Genomic DNA, 20,194 nt, shown 5'->3' with positions numbered 1-20,194 from the left:
AAGATCAAACACCGCATGTTCTCACTCATAGGCGGGTGTTGAACAATGAGAACACATGGACACAGGGAGGGGAGCACTACACACTGGGGTCAGCTGGGGGGAAATAGGGGAGGGACGGTGGGGGGTGGGAAGCTGGGGAGAGATAGCAAGGGGAGAAATGCCAGATGTAGGTGATGGGGAGGAAGGCAGCAAATCACACTGCCACGTGTGTTCCTATGCAACAATTTTGCATGTTCTTCACATGTACCCCAAAACCTAAAATGCAATAAAATAAATGGGAAAAAAATATATATATATATATAAAACTCCATAAGAGCAGAATCCAAGTGACTTTGCTTAATGCTACATTCCTAAGACCTGATACACAGAAATTCAACAATATTTTTAAAAAATGAATGACCACCAGTAGTGAAGTATGTATGTGCCAGGTACTGCTAAATTATTTACATTACTTTTACAAACAGTACTATACCCTATTAAGCCAAGTTTAGAGGCAAAGCAGCATAATCCTCGAGACTAGTAATTTGCCCAAGGTCACGTTGCTAGTGAGTTAATACTGTAGCCTAAGCTCTACATAATGTCATAGTGTTTCTAAAACCCATGCTTTTAATTACTATATTACCCTGAGTTTGTGAGGAAGGTAAGGACAGAGGAAAAAAAAGAGACAGAAATGAAGTACATGAACATTTTAGGGAATACACCCTTATTTTATGATGCTTTAGAAATCGCAGCAAAGCTTTTAAAGTCCCTTTCACAACTAGAGGCTTGAGGATTTCATTTTTTTGAAAAGTCCTTCAGTAGAATCACATTAAAATCTTGGTTACCTATATATAGCCTATGAGTTGATAGCTTTCCCCCTCTATTGGTTGGTACGTGTTCAGACTACAGGTTGAAATATGGGTCTTTTACTCATTTACAGACTCGACATTTCTCATTAGATGGCAATGCAAATAATCTGGTTTAAGATTTGCTATACATGCAAATTCATGTACATTTCTGAATATTATCTATTAGAGTATTTTGCCTGTATTAGGAATAAGCTAGCTTTGTCCTCCACCTTGTTTGTGAGAACAGGACTAGATTTATAATTCTTTTATTCTTTCAGAAAGCAAACAGAAATGGAACCTATATGCCTTTTCCTCTTGAGAATTCAATTTTTTTTTTTTTTTGAGACAGAGTTTCACTCTTGTTACCCAGGCTGGAGTGCAATGGCGCCATCTCAGCTCACCGCAACCACCGCCTCCTGGGTTCAGGCAATTCTCCTGCCTCAGCCTCCTGAGTAGCTGGGATTACAGGCACGCGCCACCATGCCCAGCTAATTTTTTGTATTTTTAGTAGAGACGGGGTTTCACCATGTTGACCAGGATGGTCTCGATCTCTTGACCTCGTGATCCACCCACCTCGGCCTCCCAAAGTGATGGGATTACAGGCGTGAGCCATTCAATTTTGCTATTTTCATTGTATATATTTCTATAGGCAAATATATTTTCATTCAACAAACATTTATGATATATCACATGAAGCTTTCATTCTAGTGGGAAACAATCAATAAACAAAATATATGGCAAATGGTTTAAGAAAAATGGATCAGGGGTAAGGCAGCAACATGGTGGTAGAGTGCCATCATGTAGAGTTTTTAGCCTCCACTGGAAGAATGGAGCTGTCATTTCATGAGATTGAGAAGATCTCAGCAGGACTTGTTTGGGGAGAGGGGCAGAGATTAAGAGTTTAGTTTTGAATTCAGTAAGTTTGTGATGCCTGTTAGAAATTCAGGCAGTGTTATAAAGTAGGCAGTTAAGTGTGAGTCTTGTGTTTTGAGGAAAGGTGTGGGCTAGAGCTTCACATGTGGGTTTCATCCAGGTAGAGATCTGAATGATACTGCCTAGGGAGAGAGAACAGAGGAGTGCAGGTTATGAGATTTGAATCTTGGGGCATTCCAGCATTTAGAGGCTGGAAAAGAAGGAGAAACCAGCAAGGAGTCTAAGCAACAACCATTTAGAAAGGATGAAAAGCAAGAAAGAAAATGAAATCCTGGTAGGTAAGATAAGGAACTTGTTACATTGCGTGCTCTGAACGAAGAGACTCCACCCCCCCCCACCCCCGCCAAACAGGCTTTGTGTGAGTAACATGGCTGTTTGTTTATTCACCCGGGTGCGGGAGCTGAGTCCGAAAAGAGCAGCGAAGGATGGTGGGATAGGAGTTGGTTTTAAAGATGTGTGGTGGGCAGTGGAAAATTACAGAAGTTACAGTTTAGGGAGGTTTTTTGCAAGCTGGGAGGGAGTCGTAGGGTGTGGAGTCAAGAGATTGACCAAGGTCGGTTACGAAATCCAATGGCCTTATCAATTGGGGCGAGAATAAGGAACAATAGAGGATGTCTCAAAATTAAGGCCTTCCAGTTATTTCAGATTTTCCAGGAGCTCATTTGGAGCGTCCGTGCAGGTCACAGAAGTTAACATGACATCCATGGCGCTGTCAGCCTAAAAGACCTTACAGAACTTTAGGAAAGTCATCAGCTGTGTCAAATGCTGCTAACAAATGAGATGAAGACCCAGAAATAAAAATCAGGCTTGAGAACCTGGAAGCTGCAGATCATCTTGAGCAGGTTCAGGAGTGTGGGAATAAAGTCTGACTGTGTGGGTTCAAGAGAGAGTAGAAGTGGAGACAAAGAATTTCTGTAAAGGACAGCAGATCCGAGAGCAATGGAGTAGTATTTGAAGGGAGATTCAGGTCAAAATAGTTTGTTTTAAGAAGGTGGCTTATATAGCACGTTTAAAAGTTGATGGAAGTGATCCAGCTATAGGGAGAAAAAATCTTAAGGAACGCTGACAATTCTAAGAGTAAAATGCAACCAGATGCAGAAATGGCCAAATTTGGTTTTAGGAACCTCGACAGTTTATCCAGTTACCGGAGTGTTGCGCTGTATTCAGATGCAGATAGGCTGGTAGGTGCAATGGTGGGAGTAGTTACTACTTTCTGATTTCTTCTATTTTTCTTAGTGAGGTAACAAGCAAGTTAATGACCTACAAATGAGGAGGTATTTAGAAGACGTAAAACAGTTGTTTAAGAGGGCAGGTTAAATGGATTAGGGAAATACAGCCCCAGGGGTTGGGGGACTGTGGCGCTCACTTCAGAATTAGCAGGACTGTATTTTTCTTCAGCCAAGTTCAATTGCTCTGCAGCAGGCATACAGTGAATTAACCAGGGATGTTGTTTAAGCAGGTAAGGAGATGAGAAAAGGTGCTGAGGGCATATATGCAGAGAAGGTTTTATCTAAGCTAGATAATGAATGGGTGTAACATTTAGACACGTCCCTTAATAAGCACAGATGATTCTGACAACTCTCGATATTTGCGGTAGTTATGCTCAATAAAGTCTCTGTGAACACTGAACTGCTCCTAGGGTAAAGACAATTCCTGCAAGCCTCTGGCCACGATAATTTTGTCAATCAATCAATACATAACATTGTTTTGTGTGTTTCTGTTTAAAGATACCTTATTTAACATACATTGTTGATTAATTAACATCTAACTCATGGCCAAAAGCACTAAGGAGAAACCCAAATGAAACTTACATAGCACGTGTGTTTTCTCTGTAACAAAGCACAGCCGTTTTTTGCTTAGGAATATTAGCAGTTCAGCAGTACCTGCGGGAGGAATTTAACATAGCAAAACCACCAATAAAAATGCACAAACAGGCTGAGTGTGGTGGCTCACACACCTGTAATCCCAGCACTTTGGGAGGCTGAGGCAGGCAGATCACTTGAGGTCAAGAGTTCGAGACCACCCTGGCCAACATGGTGAAACCTCATCTCTAACTAAAAAATACAAAAATCAGCCGGACATGGTGGCACACGCCGACAATCCCAGCTGCTTGGGAGGCTGAGGCAGGAGAATCGCTTGAACCCAGGAGGAGGAGGTTCCAGTGAGCCATGATCGTGCCACTGCCTTCCAGCCTGGTGACAAAGTGAGACTCTTGTGTAAAAAAAAAAAAAGAAAAAAGGCGCTAATGCATTGTAAAGAAGACAGTTGTTTACAGTATAAAAGCTAAATAGTAAGGCAGAATGTTGCTTCATTCAACCTCAGCTGGGAAAGTGGGTGTCAGGCAAGTTAAACTTTCTCCAACTCTGTGTATCTGCAGATACTGGGAGTATTTTTTAGAGTTCCAAAAAATTTTAAGACAGTAGGTTCCAGTTTGCAAATATGGAATTCTTGAATGAGGATCAACTAACTGTACATTGCCTGGAACTGTTTCCTCCAGTTTGCTACTTTTGGTAACATGGTTTATTTTTTGAGACGGGGTCTCCCTCTGTCCCCCAAGTTGGAGTGCAGTGGTGTGATCACAACTCACTGAGTCTCGAACTCCTGGACTGAAGAAATTGTTCAGCCTCAGCCTCTGGAGTAGCTAGGACTACAGGCACGGACCACCATGCCTGGCTACTTTTGAGCAAACGGTTTATACCAATTTCAGACACCTAGTTATCAAACAAATTAGTAGTAATTTGGCTGCCAGTTTTCAAAAAAGTTTCTAAGTAACGTTTGTTATTTGTTGTACTCCTGATATTGTCTTCAACGGATTCGCTACAAACGTGTCAGAAATTGCACGTAAAATGCACCGATTTTTTTTCATAATTTCAGCCACTGGGAATTTTTTTTTAAGTTACTGATAGTTTAAGTGAGCATTAAATAGACTTTTTATTGGCCTTCACATCTCCACAAACAGCAATAAGCTTTATGTTTGGCAGGTGATGTGACAAATAAGATTACATAATTAAAATTTTTTTTCCACCCAGTTGTGATTTCCAGGCCTTTCTTCCTACATCATTCCCTCTTCATCTATTAGGTCTAGGAATAATGTAACTTCCTGGATACCAAATAAATCAGTTACTTTTCGTTTTTTGGGGGTGGGGGGTCTTTTTTCTTCTAACTTGTTTACCATTTTGCCTCTTCTGTATTAATCACATATTTATGCTTAGTACAATTCTTTTAACTAATATTTCCTTACAGTTTAAGCAAAAAATAAATAAATAAAAATAAAAAATCAACCAATCACCGGATGCCACCACTCTCAACTAATGGTTGTTTCGTATACTTGACGTTTCTCCTCTCAATGTGGCTGCAAAAGTACATAAAATCTCATTTGTGGCAATTTCACCTAACACACCTCAAGCCTTTATTCACATCCAGAGCCTCAACATGTATTTCCTTTCGCGGACTTCAGCGAAGAAGAATCAGAAGGGGGAAAAAGTGAGAGATAAATAGAGGGTGGGCGAGGCACCGCTAGGTATGCAAAACCTTAAAAAAGGGTGAGAAGCCGGGCACCGTGGCTCACGCCTGTAATCCCAGCACTTTGGGAGGCCGAGGCGGGAGGAGTGCTTCAGGCCAGGGGTTCAAGACTAGTCGGAGTAACATAGAGAGACCCTATCTCCAGAAAAACTTTTTTAAAAAAATTAGCCGGGCGTGGTGGTACATGCCTGTGGTCCCAGCTACTCAGGAGGCTGAGGTGGGAGGATCCGTTGAGTCGGGGGGTCGAGGCTGCAGTGAGCCGTGATCGCGCCACTGCACTCAGCCTGGACGACAGAGCGAGACCCTGTCTCAAAAAAAGGGAGCAGAGGTGGGGCAGTGAGACAGTTGAGCGCTGTTCCCAAGGAACCCATCTCCCGAAATCTCCACTATCAAGCACCGCTTTCATTCCCTGCCCCGAACGGCGCTCCCCGCTCCGGGCAGGCATCTCCGCTGAGGGCCGCCTTGGTGCACCGCCTTCCGCCTCGGGCACAGCACCCCTCAGCTCCTCCTCTCGGCCGTTTCTCGCCGGGCCAGCTTGCGCTCCTTCCCGCTTCGGGGCGCAGGGTGAGACTTACGTCTAAAGGGCGCCCGGCGAGCTCGCTGCAGCCCCTGCCCCGCGGAGGGCCCGTGGCGCCCGCGGCGTCCGGTGAGGGGCAGCAGCCCGGGCTTAGTTCCGGCTTCCAGCAGCGGCCCGAGGGCGCTGGAGCACGCTCCCTGCTACCCAGAGCGTGGCTTCCAAGGCTGCAGACCAGGCGGCTCATCGGAAGCGTCCGCCCGCGGTCTCGCCAGGGGGTTTCCCACCTCTCCTCCCGAGCCCACAGGGGCGGGGGCCGCGGCCGGAGAGCTCGCCCGAGGGTACCCCCTCCCGCGGCGCCTCCGGGCGCACGCGCAGCCGCCGCAGCCTCCCTTATTAAGTCCGCGATGGCTTCCCTCGCGCCCCACAGTCCTCTTCCGGAAGGCGGCTCCCTCCCCGCGCAGCCCGGAGCCCCTGGGACCAGGCTCGAGCGGGCGCCCGAGCGAGACTATCCCTAAACGGAAACGGCGGCGGCCGGACTCGCGAGTGAGGAAAAGAAGTAAAGGGCTGACAGGTCGCGAGGAGGAAAGCCAGGCCTCAGAGGAGAAAAGAGGCCGGGGCCAACGGAGGTTTGCCGAGGGCGGCGTTCTGGACCCGCGCGGGGCGGGGAGGAAGGCCGAGGGTGGAAGAGGAGGGGCGCAGCGGAAACTGCCGAGGTTTCCCGAAGGCGGGAGCGTCCGAGTTGCCCGGATGTAGTTGGTGGAGCGGCAGCGGCGGCACCAGCGGCGGCGGGAGGAGGTGGAGGAGGAGGAGAAGGACCAGGCGGCGGCAGCGGCGGCGGCAGCGGCGGCGGGGGGAGGAGGGGAGGAGGCGGCGGAGCAGGAGGAGGAGAAGGCGAAGGAGGCAGTCGCTCTCCGCGGGGCTGAGCCGGACGCATCTTCTTGCCCCCCTCCCCCCGGTTCGCGCTGCCGCCGTGTAGTTGGCGCCGCTGCCCCTGCTGAGAGTGAGCGTGGTGTCGACGGAGGGAGATGGCCCGGGAGCGCCGGCGCCAGTAACTGGGAGGTGCTGAGAGTCGCCGAGGGCGCGCCGGGCCCAGGTGCCGGGGCTGCCCGCCGCCCGCCGCCGCCTGCTCGCCCGCCCGCCCGCCTCTCGCGGCCGCTCTCCCCCCTCCCCGACACACACTCACAGGCCGGGCATTGATGGTAATGTATGCGAGGAAACAGCAGAGACTCAGTGATGGGTAAATTGTCTTTTCGTTTCGGGCCGGGCGGCGGCGGCGGCGGCGGCGGGGGGCGGCGGCGGCGGGGGGGCTGTTCCTCCTTATCTGGAGCTGGCCGGGCCGCCATTTTTGTTGTTAACCCTGATCCGGATCGGGTTGGGGAGGAGGAGCGGCCGCGCGGGCGGGCTGGCAGGGACGGAGTGTGGCGGGGAGCGGGGGCCGGGCTGCGCGGCGTTTCGCCCTCCCCGGCCCTCCCGGAGGCTCCGGGTTTGCGCCTTGTGCGCGCCGGGCTCGGCGCCGGGGCGCTGGGTAGGTCTCCCGCGGGGAGGGGCGATGGGGGACCCATTTTCTTCCTCCCTGGCCCCCCACCCACGCCTTGTCTTATGTCTCTGCTTTCTCTTCCTGTTTTTCAGCTGTCACGACCGGAGGGGGGACTCGCAGCCTTACCAGGTACCAATCGAGGCCGGGTGGAGGGTTTGGAAGGGGCCGAAGGGGGAAGGGAGGGACTGCTACTCGAGCGCAGGCCTCAGAAGTCGCTACAGGCCTTTCGGTGTAACACATTCGAAACCAGCACCGCGAGTCCCCTTAAAATTCGGGGTTTGGTGCCTTTGGCCCTCACCAGCAAGGTTTAGTGACTTATTTTGACAGGTGACTGGAGGAAGTTCGCTGATTTAGGAAAAAAAGAATCATTTGCAGCCAGGAAGACCTGACTCGATTATTTGCGGGTGAAGGAATCGATGGGATGAGATGATAGGTGACTTCCGAGGCTTAATTATTTATTGTGTTGGGGAACTGGAAGTTAATGTAAAAGCATTAACATTAAGTGAAGGATAAATAGCTAAATGACTTACAACTTTTAAGCGGTTAAAAAGTACTATTTCCCCTTTTAATATTTTTGGTATACTTAATTGCTGTACAAGTAAAAGATGTGTGCTTTTGTTTCTGTAAGAATTGAGATTTTTCGGTACTTGGATAATTCATTCTGATGTAGGTGGTTCTAGGTAGGTGGGTTCCTTTTTGTTACTGCAGTCGTCGCCTGTAGAGTTCTAAGGATTATGATAGAAGTGGCCCCAGTTTTCAGGAGGGAAACATCATAAATGATTGTTAACCATCACATGACTACAGAAATCCTTTCTACATTTTAAAGGATCAGAGAGCAGGTTTCTAACCTGATTCCTGTGTTATACAGCTGCATTTGAAAACACTGTTCTCTGATGTGTAAAACATTGGATATGTCAAAAATTAAACCTTATTGAATCTGCCCTCCAAAGCATAACTAATTACACATTGCAACAGACTAGTACATCATGGTGGTTTTAAGATATGTTGGAATAAAGCTAAACCATTATTTTGAGTGCATTATGCTTGTTTAGAAATAGTACTCACATTAGTGTATTGGTCAATATTTTTATACCTTAAAATTGTTTCCCACACCTGTAAGAGTAAGGAAGTTAGGTCTGAAATGTTTTGTTTGAATCATAGAATTGGAGAAACTGGTGTGTGGGTTTTTTTGTTTTTGTTTTTTTTTTTTTTGGTAGATTTGCAAAAATATGCGTGTGCTTATTCATGTGCTTGTGCATATCAGTTGTAGAGCAGAAATTGATTGCAGTAGTACTGAATTTCTAGTTTTCCTCTGACCAAACTTTCAAAAAGTGATTTTAAATATTCCCAGATTTTTTTTTCCCCAGAATCAGTGTGCCAAGGTGGTTTGATTTAGTTACAAGATAATGGAGTGATTCTTTTTTTTTTTTTTTTTTACATTTAGTATTATGATATGTATCAGGAGTGTTACTGTAACACTTAAGCATTAGGTTTTGTCTGAGAAACTTTGAATAGAGCAGAATTCAAAGTGGAAATTTAAGTTCATAAAATTTAATGACGTTAATACACCAAAATTTGTGTTTAAATTAGTTTCTGGAGTTTAAGGTTTCAATTATTTCTCTCTGTTTTTGGGGGGGTGATGTTTTACAGGCACTTAAATATTCATCAAAGAGTCACCCCAGTAGTGGTGATCACAGACATGAAAAGATGCGAGACGCCGCAGATCCTTCACCACCAAATAAAATGTTGCGGAGATCTGATAGTCCTGAAAACAAATACAGTGACAGCACAGGTCACAGTAAGGCCAAAAATGTGCATACTCACAGAGTTAGAGAGAGGGATGGTGGTGAGTAGCTTTCTTGTTGAAACTTTGACATATATCTTTCACAGTAGCTGTATGTAAAACAGGCAGCAGTAGTATTTCTAGCTTGAAATTACTGTGGTTATGTCATTAAAATATTGTACTACTATCAGTTTTTTTTTTTCCTTTCCCTTTACTCTAAACAAGTTACTGTAGAAATAAGATGCTGATGTGAGCATCTAAAAAGTGGAATCTTAAGGCCAGGCATGGTGGCTCATGCCTGTAATCTCAACACTTGGGAGGCCGAGGTGGGCAGATCACTTGAGGTCAGGAGTTCGAGACCAGCCTGGCCAACACGTGAAAACTTGTCTCTACTAAAAATACAAAAGTTAGCTAGGCTTGGGGTGGCAGACACCTGTAGTCCCGGCTACTCAGGAGGCGGAGGCAAGAGAATCACTTGAACCTGGGAGGTGGAGGTCACAGTGAGCCTGAGATCGTTCCACTGTGCTCTACCCTGGGCGACAGAGCGAGACTCCATAACAAAAAAATTAAAAGTGGACTTTAGTGTCTGATAATAAGGAAATGAATTTATAAGTATAATTTAAAACATGCTTTCTTAAGGATGGGGAAAATGCAGGACATTTTTCCAATAAAGGAACCTTCCCCTTTTTAAGTAAAGATTTCAATTTATTTTGAGATCCTTATTGCTGCTCCAGTTTGTTACTTTTTAAGGTGTTCAGATCTCCCTTCTCATTACAATGGTAGTATGTTTTTTCAGGATAGTTCCCAGATCTAAAAAATTATTTGTGACTTAGAGAATACATTCTTGCTTTTTGTTGTAAACATTTTATTTTCAGTATTCTCCAGTTTTGGTGATGTGATTTTTATACCTTATTTATTGAACTATTCTTTTTAAAAGTTAATGTGATTTATTTTGCACAATGCTGTACCTTCAATTATAAGTTTGTATAAGCTCTTTGTGGTAGGAGGATGAGAATAAGTAAACAAAACCAACTCAGTAACTACTTCCAGACTTAATTTGCCCTAAATTTGCCAGAATTACATTTCATGTCAGAAGCATCCAGTTTCAATAAAGTAATTAAAGACGTCTATATTTTCTCGTACTGTAACATATTGCTTAAGGAGATAACATATGTTAAGCAGATTTACCATATTAAAAGCTTCCAAAGAAACTCAATAAAGTACTCTGTGGCTTTTTGCCCCTATTGGCAACTAGTTCCTCAATACTTTGCTTACTTTAAAAAATTACCTTGCATCTTCTGGTTCCTTGACAGAAATCAGCTTTATTCAGTGTGATCATATATCAAGAAACATTGGCTTCCTCTACATAATTACTGGTTTGAGAAAATACTAGTCAGAAGAGATTACACTGGGATTGAATAATTTGGATGAGGAGAAAGTACTCTATTGAATTTAGTTACAGCTTAGAGTTATTTATGCAAATAAAAACCACATTTTTGTAACTGTAGTAGCAGGTATATTTGATTATTAAAGTGTTAGAGGTTATTGGGTTGCAAAATTAAGCTCTTAAAGTTTTCAGTTTGGTGGGTAAGTTTTCCATAGTGTTACATAAACCCTGAGAAAGTCTGAGATGGTACTATCTGTCAGTCACTCTTCTATAGTGGATTTCATTTCAGATGTTAGCTCATGGAGAGCAGGTACTGGTTGTACTTATAACTACTTTATTTTGTAAAATTTGGTGATTGTAACAAAATAGGGTATGGCATCTCATCTTCTTACAAATGGCCCTGATTTTAGTGACTATGATCCAGGTTGTCCCCGAATGCCAAGTAGTCAGTTTTGCAGTCAAACTTACTTTGTAAATGCTTTCAAACAGTTCCAGCAAACCTTGTTCAGCCACTTCTTTTACAGGTGAAATAATCCCAAGAACATTCTGTTACTCATTCAGCAAACCTGGGGGATCTACTCTGTGTGATACTCATTAAGATGTGATCCTGGCCTTGAAGCTATTCTTAAGTGCTTTGATTCTTGAGAGCTAGTGGTGTTTTAGCCACTTTTTCTGTACCCATTTTTTTCTTCACTTTGATTTTTCATTGTCCGACCTGTCTGAACTCCAGGTACTTGTTAGCTTTTTGTTTTTAGAAATTTGCATCTTTCCTGATCTTTCTTTAGCTTGATTTGCAAGAAACTTGATGTCTTTCTAGCTGCTTGTCTTCTGGAGTCTTCCAACTAATACTGTAATTCCATTCCTGTCTGTACCATCTCTAATATACCTGGATGCCATATTCCTTTATATTAAGTAGAAATAACACCATGAGCTATACATCTTTGATACTATACTGTCTTTAAAAAATGTAAAATGGTGGTTTTTCCTCATTTAATACTGAGCTATTTAGTCATTATAATTTGACTTCTGGAGTCTGCTTTATTGCTAATGATGTGTTTGGTGCTAAGATGTAAAAAGTGTGTATGTATGACTTTTATTGCTGGCATTATGAACTCCTTTAGATTTTTATCTTTAAAAATGAATTCAGGCTGGGAGTGGTGGCTCACACCTGTAGTCTCAGCAGTTTAGGAGGCAAAGGTGGGCAGATCACCTGAGGTCAGGAGTTTGAGACCAGCCTGGTCAACAGGGTGAAACCCCTTCTGTACTAAAAATACAAAAATTAGCCGGATGCTATGATGAGTGTCTGTAATTCCAGCTATTAGGGAGGCTGAGGCAGGAAAATCACTTGAACCTGGGAGGTGGAGGTTGCAGTGACCTGAGATGGTGTCACTGCACTCCAGCCTAGGTGCCGGAGTGAGATCCTGTCTTCAACAACAACAACAAAAATAATTCACCCAGGTGCTGCTGCTCATCTCTTGTAATCCTGGTTTCTTGGGAGGCTGAGATGGCAGGGTCCTTTGAAGCCAGGAGTTTGAGACTAGACTTGGCAACATAGCAAGACCCTGTCTCTAAAAAAAAATTTTTTTTTTAATTAGCTGGATGTGATGATGCCTGCCTGTAATCCCAGTTCCTTGGGAGGCTGAGGTGGGATGATTGCTTGAGCCCAGGAGTTTGAGGTTAACAGCTGTGGTTGCACCACTGCACTCTAGCCTGGGTTGACAGTGAGACCTGTCTCTTTGAAACAAGAAAAAGAAAAAAAGAACAAAAATATACAAATTCAAGACCATTATCAAACAATCAAATGCAAGTAAGTAGGATTAAGCTTTTAGCATGTAAAAAACTTAAGGTAATAGCAGGTTACTTACTGTATTGTTTATTGAACTACTTAATTTCCAATTTTTTCATTTTAGGATTTGTTTAATGATTTTCTTTACTAAATGAGAACCTGTGTGCTATGATTTGTAACTTGGATTTTACAAAGCAAGTTAAACAAATGTGGAACTTGTAAAGTGTGTTTATGTTTTCCTTAGGCTTTACTGGCATCACCGCATTTTTCAGTAAGCTAGATTTCTTAGCATCTTGGATTTCATTGAGAAATGATTGTTTGGAAGTAATATATAAAAGGACTTTGAGATACAGTGTGAAAAATGAGAAGTCAGGGATTGTGAGGGATTTTACTCCTAAAAACCATTTCATTAGTTAAAATGAGCTTGATGTTGCTAACAGCATGTATAGTTTAAAGAGTTAGAGATTTTATGCTTTAGGATTTATTAAAGGAAATATTGTCTGTTGTACATTTAAAAAAGGTATAATTGAAAGGTTTAATTGAATTAAGGGTATAATTGAAAGGTTTCTTCGTGAAATTAGTTATTTTTATATATTCTCTGATATGTCTATAAACATGCAGTCTTTTGTTTAAAGTAACCAAAAGCAAAAACCTTAAGGTACAATCATTAGGTTTTGCATATGTGTGTGTTTGTGGGTTTCTTTTTTTTTTTTTTTTTTGAGACAGAGTCACCCAGGTTGGAGTGCAGTGGTACCATCCCGGCTCACTGCAACCTCCGTCTCCTGGATTCAAGTGATCCTCCTGCCTCCACGTCCCAAGCCGCTGGGATTACAAACATGCGCCACCATGCTTGACTAATTTTTGTATTTGAGTGGAAATGGGGTTTCAACATGTTGGCAAGGCTCATCTCAAACCTCAAGTGATCTGCCTGCCTCAGCCTCTCAAAGTGCTGGGATTATAGGTGTGAGACTCCACACTTGGCCTAAAGGGAAGTTTTTATCTTGTCATTTAACTATATCTTTGGAAAAATTTGGAAATTATTTCATTTCGCTAATTTTCAAACAAAGGTTAATAGTAACATTTTGAAGGAATTAGAAGTGATTATTTGGGGATAATTGGTCTTGTCATAGTTTTTTACATAATTTAGTAACACTTGAGTCTTTCACATTGAATAATAGACTGGCAGTTGAGCAACATGGTCTTATAGTTATTTAGATGACTTTGAAATATGCTTTGCATTAGTAATATTAGAAATTACTAACATTAGAAATGTACAGGAAGTACTATACAAATTAACAATCGCTTTTGATATCGACATAGGAAGACAACAGATAGTATCCTTATTTTACAGTTTTACAAATGAGGGAAAATTTTTTAAAAATTGAACAAATCACGACAGACTTGAGTCTGGAAACTAGTTCTTTAACTCTAGTAACTTATACACTGGCAGAGATAAAACACTTTGGGTATTGAAAGCTTATTTGGTGGTGTTTACCATGGCATGAATTAGTTTGAAGGTGTTTTTGCTTTTATCCTCCTAATATCTTCATTCATCTTCCCTCAGTGGTTACATCTTGTCAAATTACTGTATGTTGATAAAATGTATTTGTGTAGTTCCAGGCCCAGTTGTCACATTAGTGTTTTATCTTCCAAAATAAGTTTTGACATAGAAGCATGATACAAATTTCACTAGGAAAAGTCCATTCTCTTAATCTCTCATATTTATAGAGTTGTTTACAAAGAATGGAAATATTGCATGTAACCTAATATACTAGTATTTGTATTTTAGCAATGCTATTGACTAATGTTAAGTATTCCTTTTGTCTAGTAAAAATAGTGACACATGACCTTTTTCATTGATTCATGTTTCGTGATGTAATAAACTATGCAGAAATGTTTGCATTGGATTTTCATTGGTCTGTTGAGAAAACACAGCAAACATATTCCATTTCAAGAGAAATGGAATAAGATTGAAGGAGTAGCAGTCTTAATGCTACAACTCTTTAGTGGTTTTTTTCTTTTTTAATTTTAGAAAACAGTGCCTGATGTAAGCATCTGTGCATGTAAATTGTTAAATTTGAACAGTAGTACCAACTCATTTGTTGTAGGGCTTCTCATCACACATTTTTTATATTTTTAGAGAGATGATTATGTGTTTATGATTTAATGGTATTTCTGTTTTACGATCATAAGAATATTTTGGAATGAGTTCACTTAGATCCTTTAAGACAGTCTTAATTGAACTGTTTTCTAGTTGTGCAAGATGTATTTAAAATTTCTGGTGTAACATAACCAGGGTTTTGGTCTATAATTCACAGAAAATTTATATATTCTAATTTGTCTCTGTTAAGCATCTGTTCACTTATATTTAGTGCAGAATCATTTAGGGATAGTGCATTATTTTGTTACGATGCTGGAAAAAGTGAAGATGGAAATAAGCTGGGCATTTAGGATGCTATACCAGGCACTAAACATAACTCATTGTCAATTTAATCATTACAAAAGCGATTTTCGTGAGGAGGTTTTTTTTTTTTTTTTTTTTTTTTTTAAAATTTTTTGAAGGCACTTCTGCCCAAGCTGGAGTGCAGCGGCACGATCTTCATCTCACCTCACTACAACCTCCACCTACCAGCAAAACCAGTTATTTGAGGCTGGCAAATATGTGAACAGTCTTTCTCAGGATTTGTATGATGCTTTATAATTTTCAAAGGGTTTCTGTTTGTTTCTCATCTAATTCCGTAGTAGTCCTTTGAAATAGGCTGATTAGTATTATTCCTGTTGTACTGATGAAATCATAATATACATGAAGTATTTAGCCTACTTTTGTTGAAACTGGAAAGGAAGTCTCTTCACATAAAATTTTATGTGAATTATACTCCAAATATGACTCATACTCAATACTGTATCATTTTAGTTCTGGCTACCACCTTTTCTTAGCTTGAATTCTGCAAGAGCCTCCTGGGTGTTTCTGAGTCCATTTTGCTTTATGTAATTGTTTCCCCACACAGAAGCCAGAGTGATCCAGTTAAAATGCCAGTCGCCTTATAGCTCTCTCAGGCTCACAGCCCTCCAGTGACTCCCTGTTTCTTAGCAAGGCTTATGATAGATCCTGTGTAATCTGGTGTCTGGGTATTTTTTCAGCCTCTTCTACAACTCTTCTGCTGTTTTTGCTACTCTCTCCATACTGGCCCTGCAGGCAGAAGTTCGTTTCTGTCTTGGGGGTGCTACACATTATACTCCTTTATGTTTTTCCTAGTGTACTCACTTCAGTAATGTGTCTGCTTAAGTGTCACCCTCTCACAGGGCCTTCTCTGCCCTTCTTGAACATTCTGAAACAGTCATTCTCATAATTCTTTCCTTGCCCCTGCTTATTCATTCCTTGTATGAAGGTGACCTGTTGTGATTTACTTATAGTCATTTTGCCATAATACGATAGGGACATTCCTGAGAGTCACTGTGCTATGCAGAATTATACCAGAGGATTTATGGGGAAAATGGGGTTAGGAGCACAGTAACCAAAAATATTGTCAGTGACACATTTTAAAAAGATAGGAACCTAAAAAAATGGTAACCTAGTTTTATACACATGAAATGGTTAAGGAATACCTTAACATCCCAATAAATGGCACTTTACTTTGACCAAGACCTGACTTCTTGTGGAAGTGGCCATCCACCAGAAGGGTTGCAGCTCATGAATTACTGTGAAGTGATGGATGGAAGTTACCTGATATGAGACAGAAAGTTGTAACACCAAATGTGGATCTGTCTGACTCATAATTCACAACGAACTAAGCTGTTAGATGTTTGAGCTGTGTGTATCTGTGCCTTGCGAATTCCTGTGCATCTTGGTGTGGCCAGTGTTTCTCATAGATGAAAATACACGTAAGTGGGAAATTTACTGTTTTCTGATATATCAGTAGCTTTCAAACAAATTTGTATATTTCAAACAAATGTTATTGTAGAACTGACTGTATTTTAGATTTTGTTTGCTTGCCTTTTGTGAAATATAAGCTCCACCAGAAGAGGAAGTGAGAGTTTTAATGTTTTTATCCATCTTGTATTCCTGTTGCCTGGAATAGTGCCTGAAACTTTATAGCATTTCACTAAATGGATAGATTAAAAAATACTGGGATTGTTGTAATTTAAGGGGAATGAAATTACAGTATTTTGGATTAGCGCTCCTCAAACTTCAATGTGTATGCTAAGCACCCGGAGATACTGTTATAGTCAACAATTCTGGGGTAGGGCCCAAAGATCTGCCTTTTAACAAGATCTTGGATGATGCCTATGCATCACTTTGTTAACAAGGTTCTATAGCAGCATCATTCAGTAGAAATATGTTAGCCACAAATGCAAACTGTATGTGTACTTTTCTAGGAGCTTAAAAAGTAAGAAGGAATTTTAGTGTATTTTATTTGACCTAATGTATCAAAAATATTTCAACATGTAATTGATACTTTAAAAACTATTAATGACAAATTTTACATTCCAATTTTTGTACAAGGCCTTTGAAATCCAGTGTCTGTTTAACATGTATAGCCCAGACAAGCCACATTTCATGTGTTTAATTGCCACATGTGAGTGATGGTTATTGAACTGGACAGTGTAGTTCTGAAGAATGTGATCACCCTGTTGGCCTGTCTGGCTTTTACACATATTTTTATTTTTCTAAAGAAAGTTTTTTGTATGCTTGATTTCTGAAATGCCATATTTATATACGGCAAGATTGGAAATAATGGGTCCTAGAGATATGTAGTGCTTACATAACTAAAATTTTGTTAGTACACATTCATTGTAGAAAAATTAGGAAATGCTGAGAAAAGGAGAAAAACAAAGTGGCCTTGTGTCTTCTCATTTAGAGTTAATCATTAGTTTTCATGGAAGACATTCTTACGCCATAAAATTGGTATTCTGTAATCTTTCCAGAATTGTTTGTTTGTTTGTTGTTGTTGCTGTTCAAAGCAGGGTCTCACTCTGTCCACCCAGGCTGGAGTACAGTGGTACAATATCAGCTCACTGCAAACTCACTTCCGCAGTTTGAGTGATTTTCCTGCCACCCAAATAGCTGGGAGTACAGGTGCGCTCCACCACACCCAGCTAATTTTTGTATTTTTAGTTGAGATGGTGGCCAGGCTGGTCTCAGACTCTTGGCCTCATGTGATCATTCTCCTCAGACTCCCAAAGTGCTGGGATTACAGGTGTGAGCCACTGAGCACAGCTTCTTTACAGATTTTTTGTAAAAGTGTTTTGCATTGTGTTTTCCCTTTTTTTAAAAGCTTGTATTCCTGTTTGTGTAGTGGATTAAACAAATACTTGGTATTAACTATCAGTCTTAGAGGACTGAGTTTAGAATTATTTTTCATTTGGGGCTCAGGGAATATTAATACCTACTTTATATTTTTAGCTAATTAGGAAAGTCATTTTTCAGTTAGGTTTGTGTTTAGGTTAAGACACTCATAGCTAGGTGACCTTACATGCTACTTAATTTCTGAGTGTTTGTGTTCATCTCTGTAGGATTGTTGTGGGGTTAGATGAAATTGTGTATATGTAATATTTCTAAAGCATTTTACCTCAGTGCCCAGGCTGTGATAGAGTAGATTATTAGGCTTGCTTTTATTCCTATGATTATATTTAGTGTCAGATTAGCAACCTATAGCTATTTCTAAAGCTGCTGCTGCTTTCTTTTTTTAGAGTTAGGAAGAAACATGCTGGACAGTTTGCCAAATGAGAGCTACGTGATGGGGGCTGCAGGAATATTCTAACTTGCCACTTGCCCATCTCCAGGACTTTGCAGTTCATCTATTTTGAGGGATAGATATAAAGGTTAAAAAATAGAAAACCACCAGGCGTGGTGGGTCACGCCTGTAATCCCAACACTTTGGGAGGCCAAGGCAGGCAGATCACCTGAGTGTAGGAGTTTGAGACCAGCCTGGGCAACATGGGGAAACTGTCTGTACTAAAAATACAAAAATTAACTGGGTGTGGTGGCACACGCCTGTAATCCCAGCTATTCAGGAGGCTGAGGCTGTAGAATCGCTTAAACCCAGGATTGTATCACTGCACTCCAATCTGCATGACAAAGTGAGACTGTCTCAAAAACAAAACAAAAAAACAATGCAAGTTTAGAGTAATGGTTCCCAAATTAGGCTGCTTGTTAGGCTCCCCTGAGAAGCTTTTAAAGTTACAACTTGACTCCATCCCAATAACCCAGAATCAAAGCAATAGTTGATGGAGCCTAGAAAACTGAATTTTTAGGCTGGGCGTGGTAGCTCACACCTGTAATCCCAGCACTTTGGGAAGCCAAGGCGGGCAGATCCCCTAAGGTTGAGAGTTTGAGACCAGCCTGAGTAACATGGAGAAACCCTGTCTTTACTGAAAATACAAAATTAGTCGGGCGTGGTGGTGCATGGCTGTAATCCCAGCTACTCAGGAGGCTGAGGTAGGAGAATTGCTTGAAAACCCAGGAGGGGGAGATTACAGCCAGCCAACATTGTGCCATGCACGCCACCCTGGGCAACAAGAGTCTAAAAAAAACTGTCTCAAAAAAAAAAAAAAAAGAATTTTTAAATAATCACTGGGTTAATTTAAATATTTATAAACTGCAGGTTTAGGGAGAGTCCACAGAAGGGAGGAGGAACTCTGAAGTGGACATTAAGGAATGTGAGTTATATCATTAACAATATGGTTATTGGAGAGATTATTTGCCAAATCATGTAATATGTTTTTGTTTCAAATAATTTTCTTCTTTGTCACCTTCTAGATTCACAGATAGTATTAAGATCTGTAAGTAATTGCTATTAAATAGCTAACTTAGTATCCTGTGGCAAGGGGATCTAATGCCCCGCAGTAGAGAAGTTTCTAATTGGACAGGCCAGTTAAATATCTGGAGCCACTTGTGTTACTTTAGATATTACTTAGGTACTGCATTTCCCCCACAGCCCTTGGTCTCTAGCATAAAGCTGTCCTGAGACGATTCAGTGGTAAACTTCATTTAGCTTTTATCTTGGTTTGAAAAATAGCCTTCCCCCAAGTTAGTAGAGATACTTTGGCTGACCTTAAGTGTTAAGAAAAGATGTCTTAAAGTTTACCCTTAGTATTTGCATTTTAAAGGAAATTTAGAATGTGTGTGGTTGATATATTTAGATAGTGCTAGTCTGTCTGTGTAGGCTTTGATTACTTCTGACTTTGTATGACAGTGTGCCAAAAGAACATGACTTACTGTTGGCATCTTCTGAAAGGTTCTGACCTGTTCTATATTCATAGAACTAATTTTTTTCTGGTAGCTAAAAAAGCAATACTAGTGAATTATGTTATCCTGGAATACTTTGACTAAGATGAAGAGAGGATCATGATAAGATATTTCTGTATTTAATAATTCTAACTTTATAGAATTGTGTGCCTGTTGATTGTGAAAATATTCATTGTAATGGAAGAAAGCTAGGGAAGTTGGGGTACAGAGTGTGACAGGCGGCTGGAAGTACTGTTCTCTGCTGCCTTCAGCCTTTTGTATGGTTATTGGGGCTGGTTTCTGTTCCGCTGCCTGCTGGCTCCTTGTCAGTCTCCTAAGCATTCGTATTTAATATATGCACAGATATCTGAATCTCAGTTATGATACTTTGATTTTTTAAAAAGGTACTAAGTTAACTGTAAACTACCTTAATTTTATATTTTTATGTAATTATGAGAGTTCCTTTTTTATATAGCTGTTAAATAAATACCAGTGTTAATTGTTTTGGAAAAATTGAATAAAGTACTTAGATTCTTAAACTCCTCTCCCCTTTGAGTTTGACCCATTTTATATATTATTTAAATATGTAAATTTTGTAAGCTTTGCTGCTTTGTTCATATTGCATAGGTTTTGATGGAAAGTTGAAGAGTCATCTCATTTTTTATTCAAGCCTA

General features: G+C 41.2%; 1 protein-coding gene across 11 annotated transcripts in view; it reads left to right on the top strand.

Annotated features, from left to right (window-relative positions):
• Positions 1-6,193: 6,193 nt before the first annotated feature.
• The window catches only part of WAC (WW domain containing adaptor with coiled-coil), a 90,344-nt gene continuing 76,343 nt past the window's right edge, over positions 6,194-20,194 (top strand). For 6 of the 11 annotated variants that reach the window (XM_032243782.1, XM_032243781.1, XM_032243779.1 and 3 more), the window contains exons 1-3: positions 6,589-7,036; positions 7,429-7,465; positions 8,969-9,182. In XM_032243782.1, the coding sequence (XP_032099673.1) occupies positions 6,996-7,036; positions 7,429-7,465; positions 8,969-9,182 (292 nt within the window). In that variant the 5' untranslated portion in view covers positions 6,589-6,995. Of the gene's footprint in view, positions 6,426-6,588; positions 7,037-7,157; positions 7,325-7,428; positions 7,466-8,968; positions 9,183-20,194 lie in introns of those variants that run through there. The other 5 variants (XM_032243783.1, XM_032243773.1, XM_032243775.1 and 2 more) reach the window with 4 other exon arrangements.

This window comes from Sapajus apella, unplaced genomic scaffold (assembly GCF_009761245.1).
Source record: "Sapajus apella isolate SASKATOON/1434 unplaced genomic scaffold, GSC_monkey_1.0 scaffold53, whole genome shotgun sequence".
Lineage (NCBI taxonomy): Eukaryota > Metazoa > Chordata > Mammalia > Primates > Cebidae > Sapajus > Sapajus apella.
Note: the sequence above shows the minus strand (reverse complement) of the source record. Positions and strands in the feature narration are given on the sequence as shown.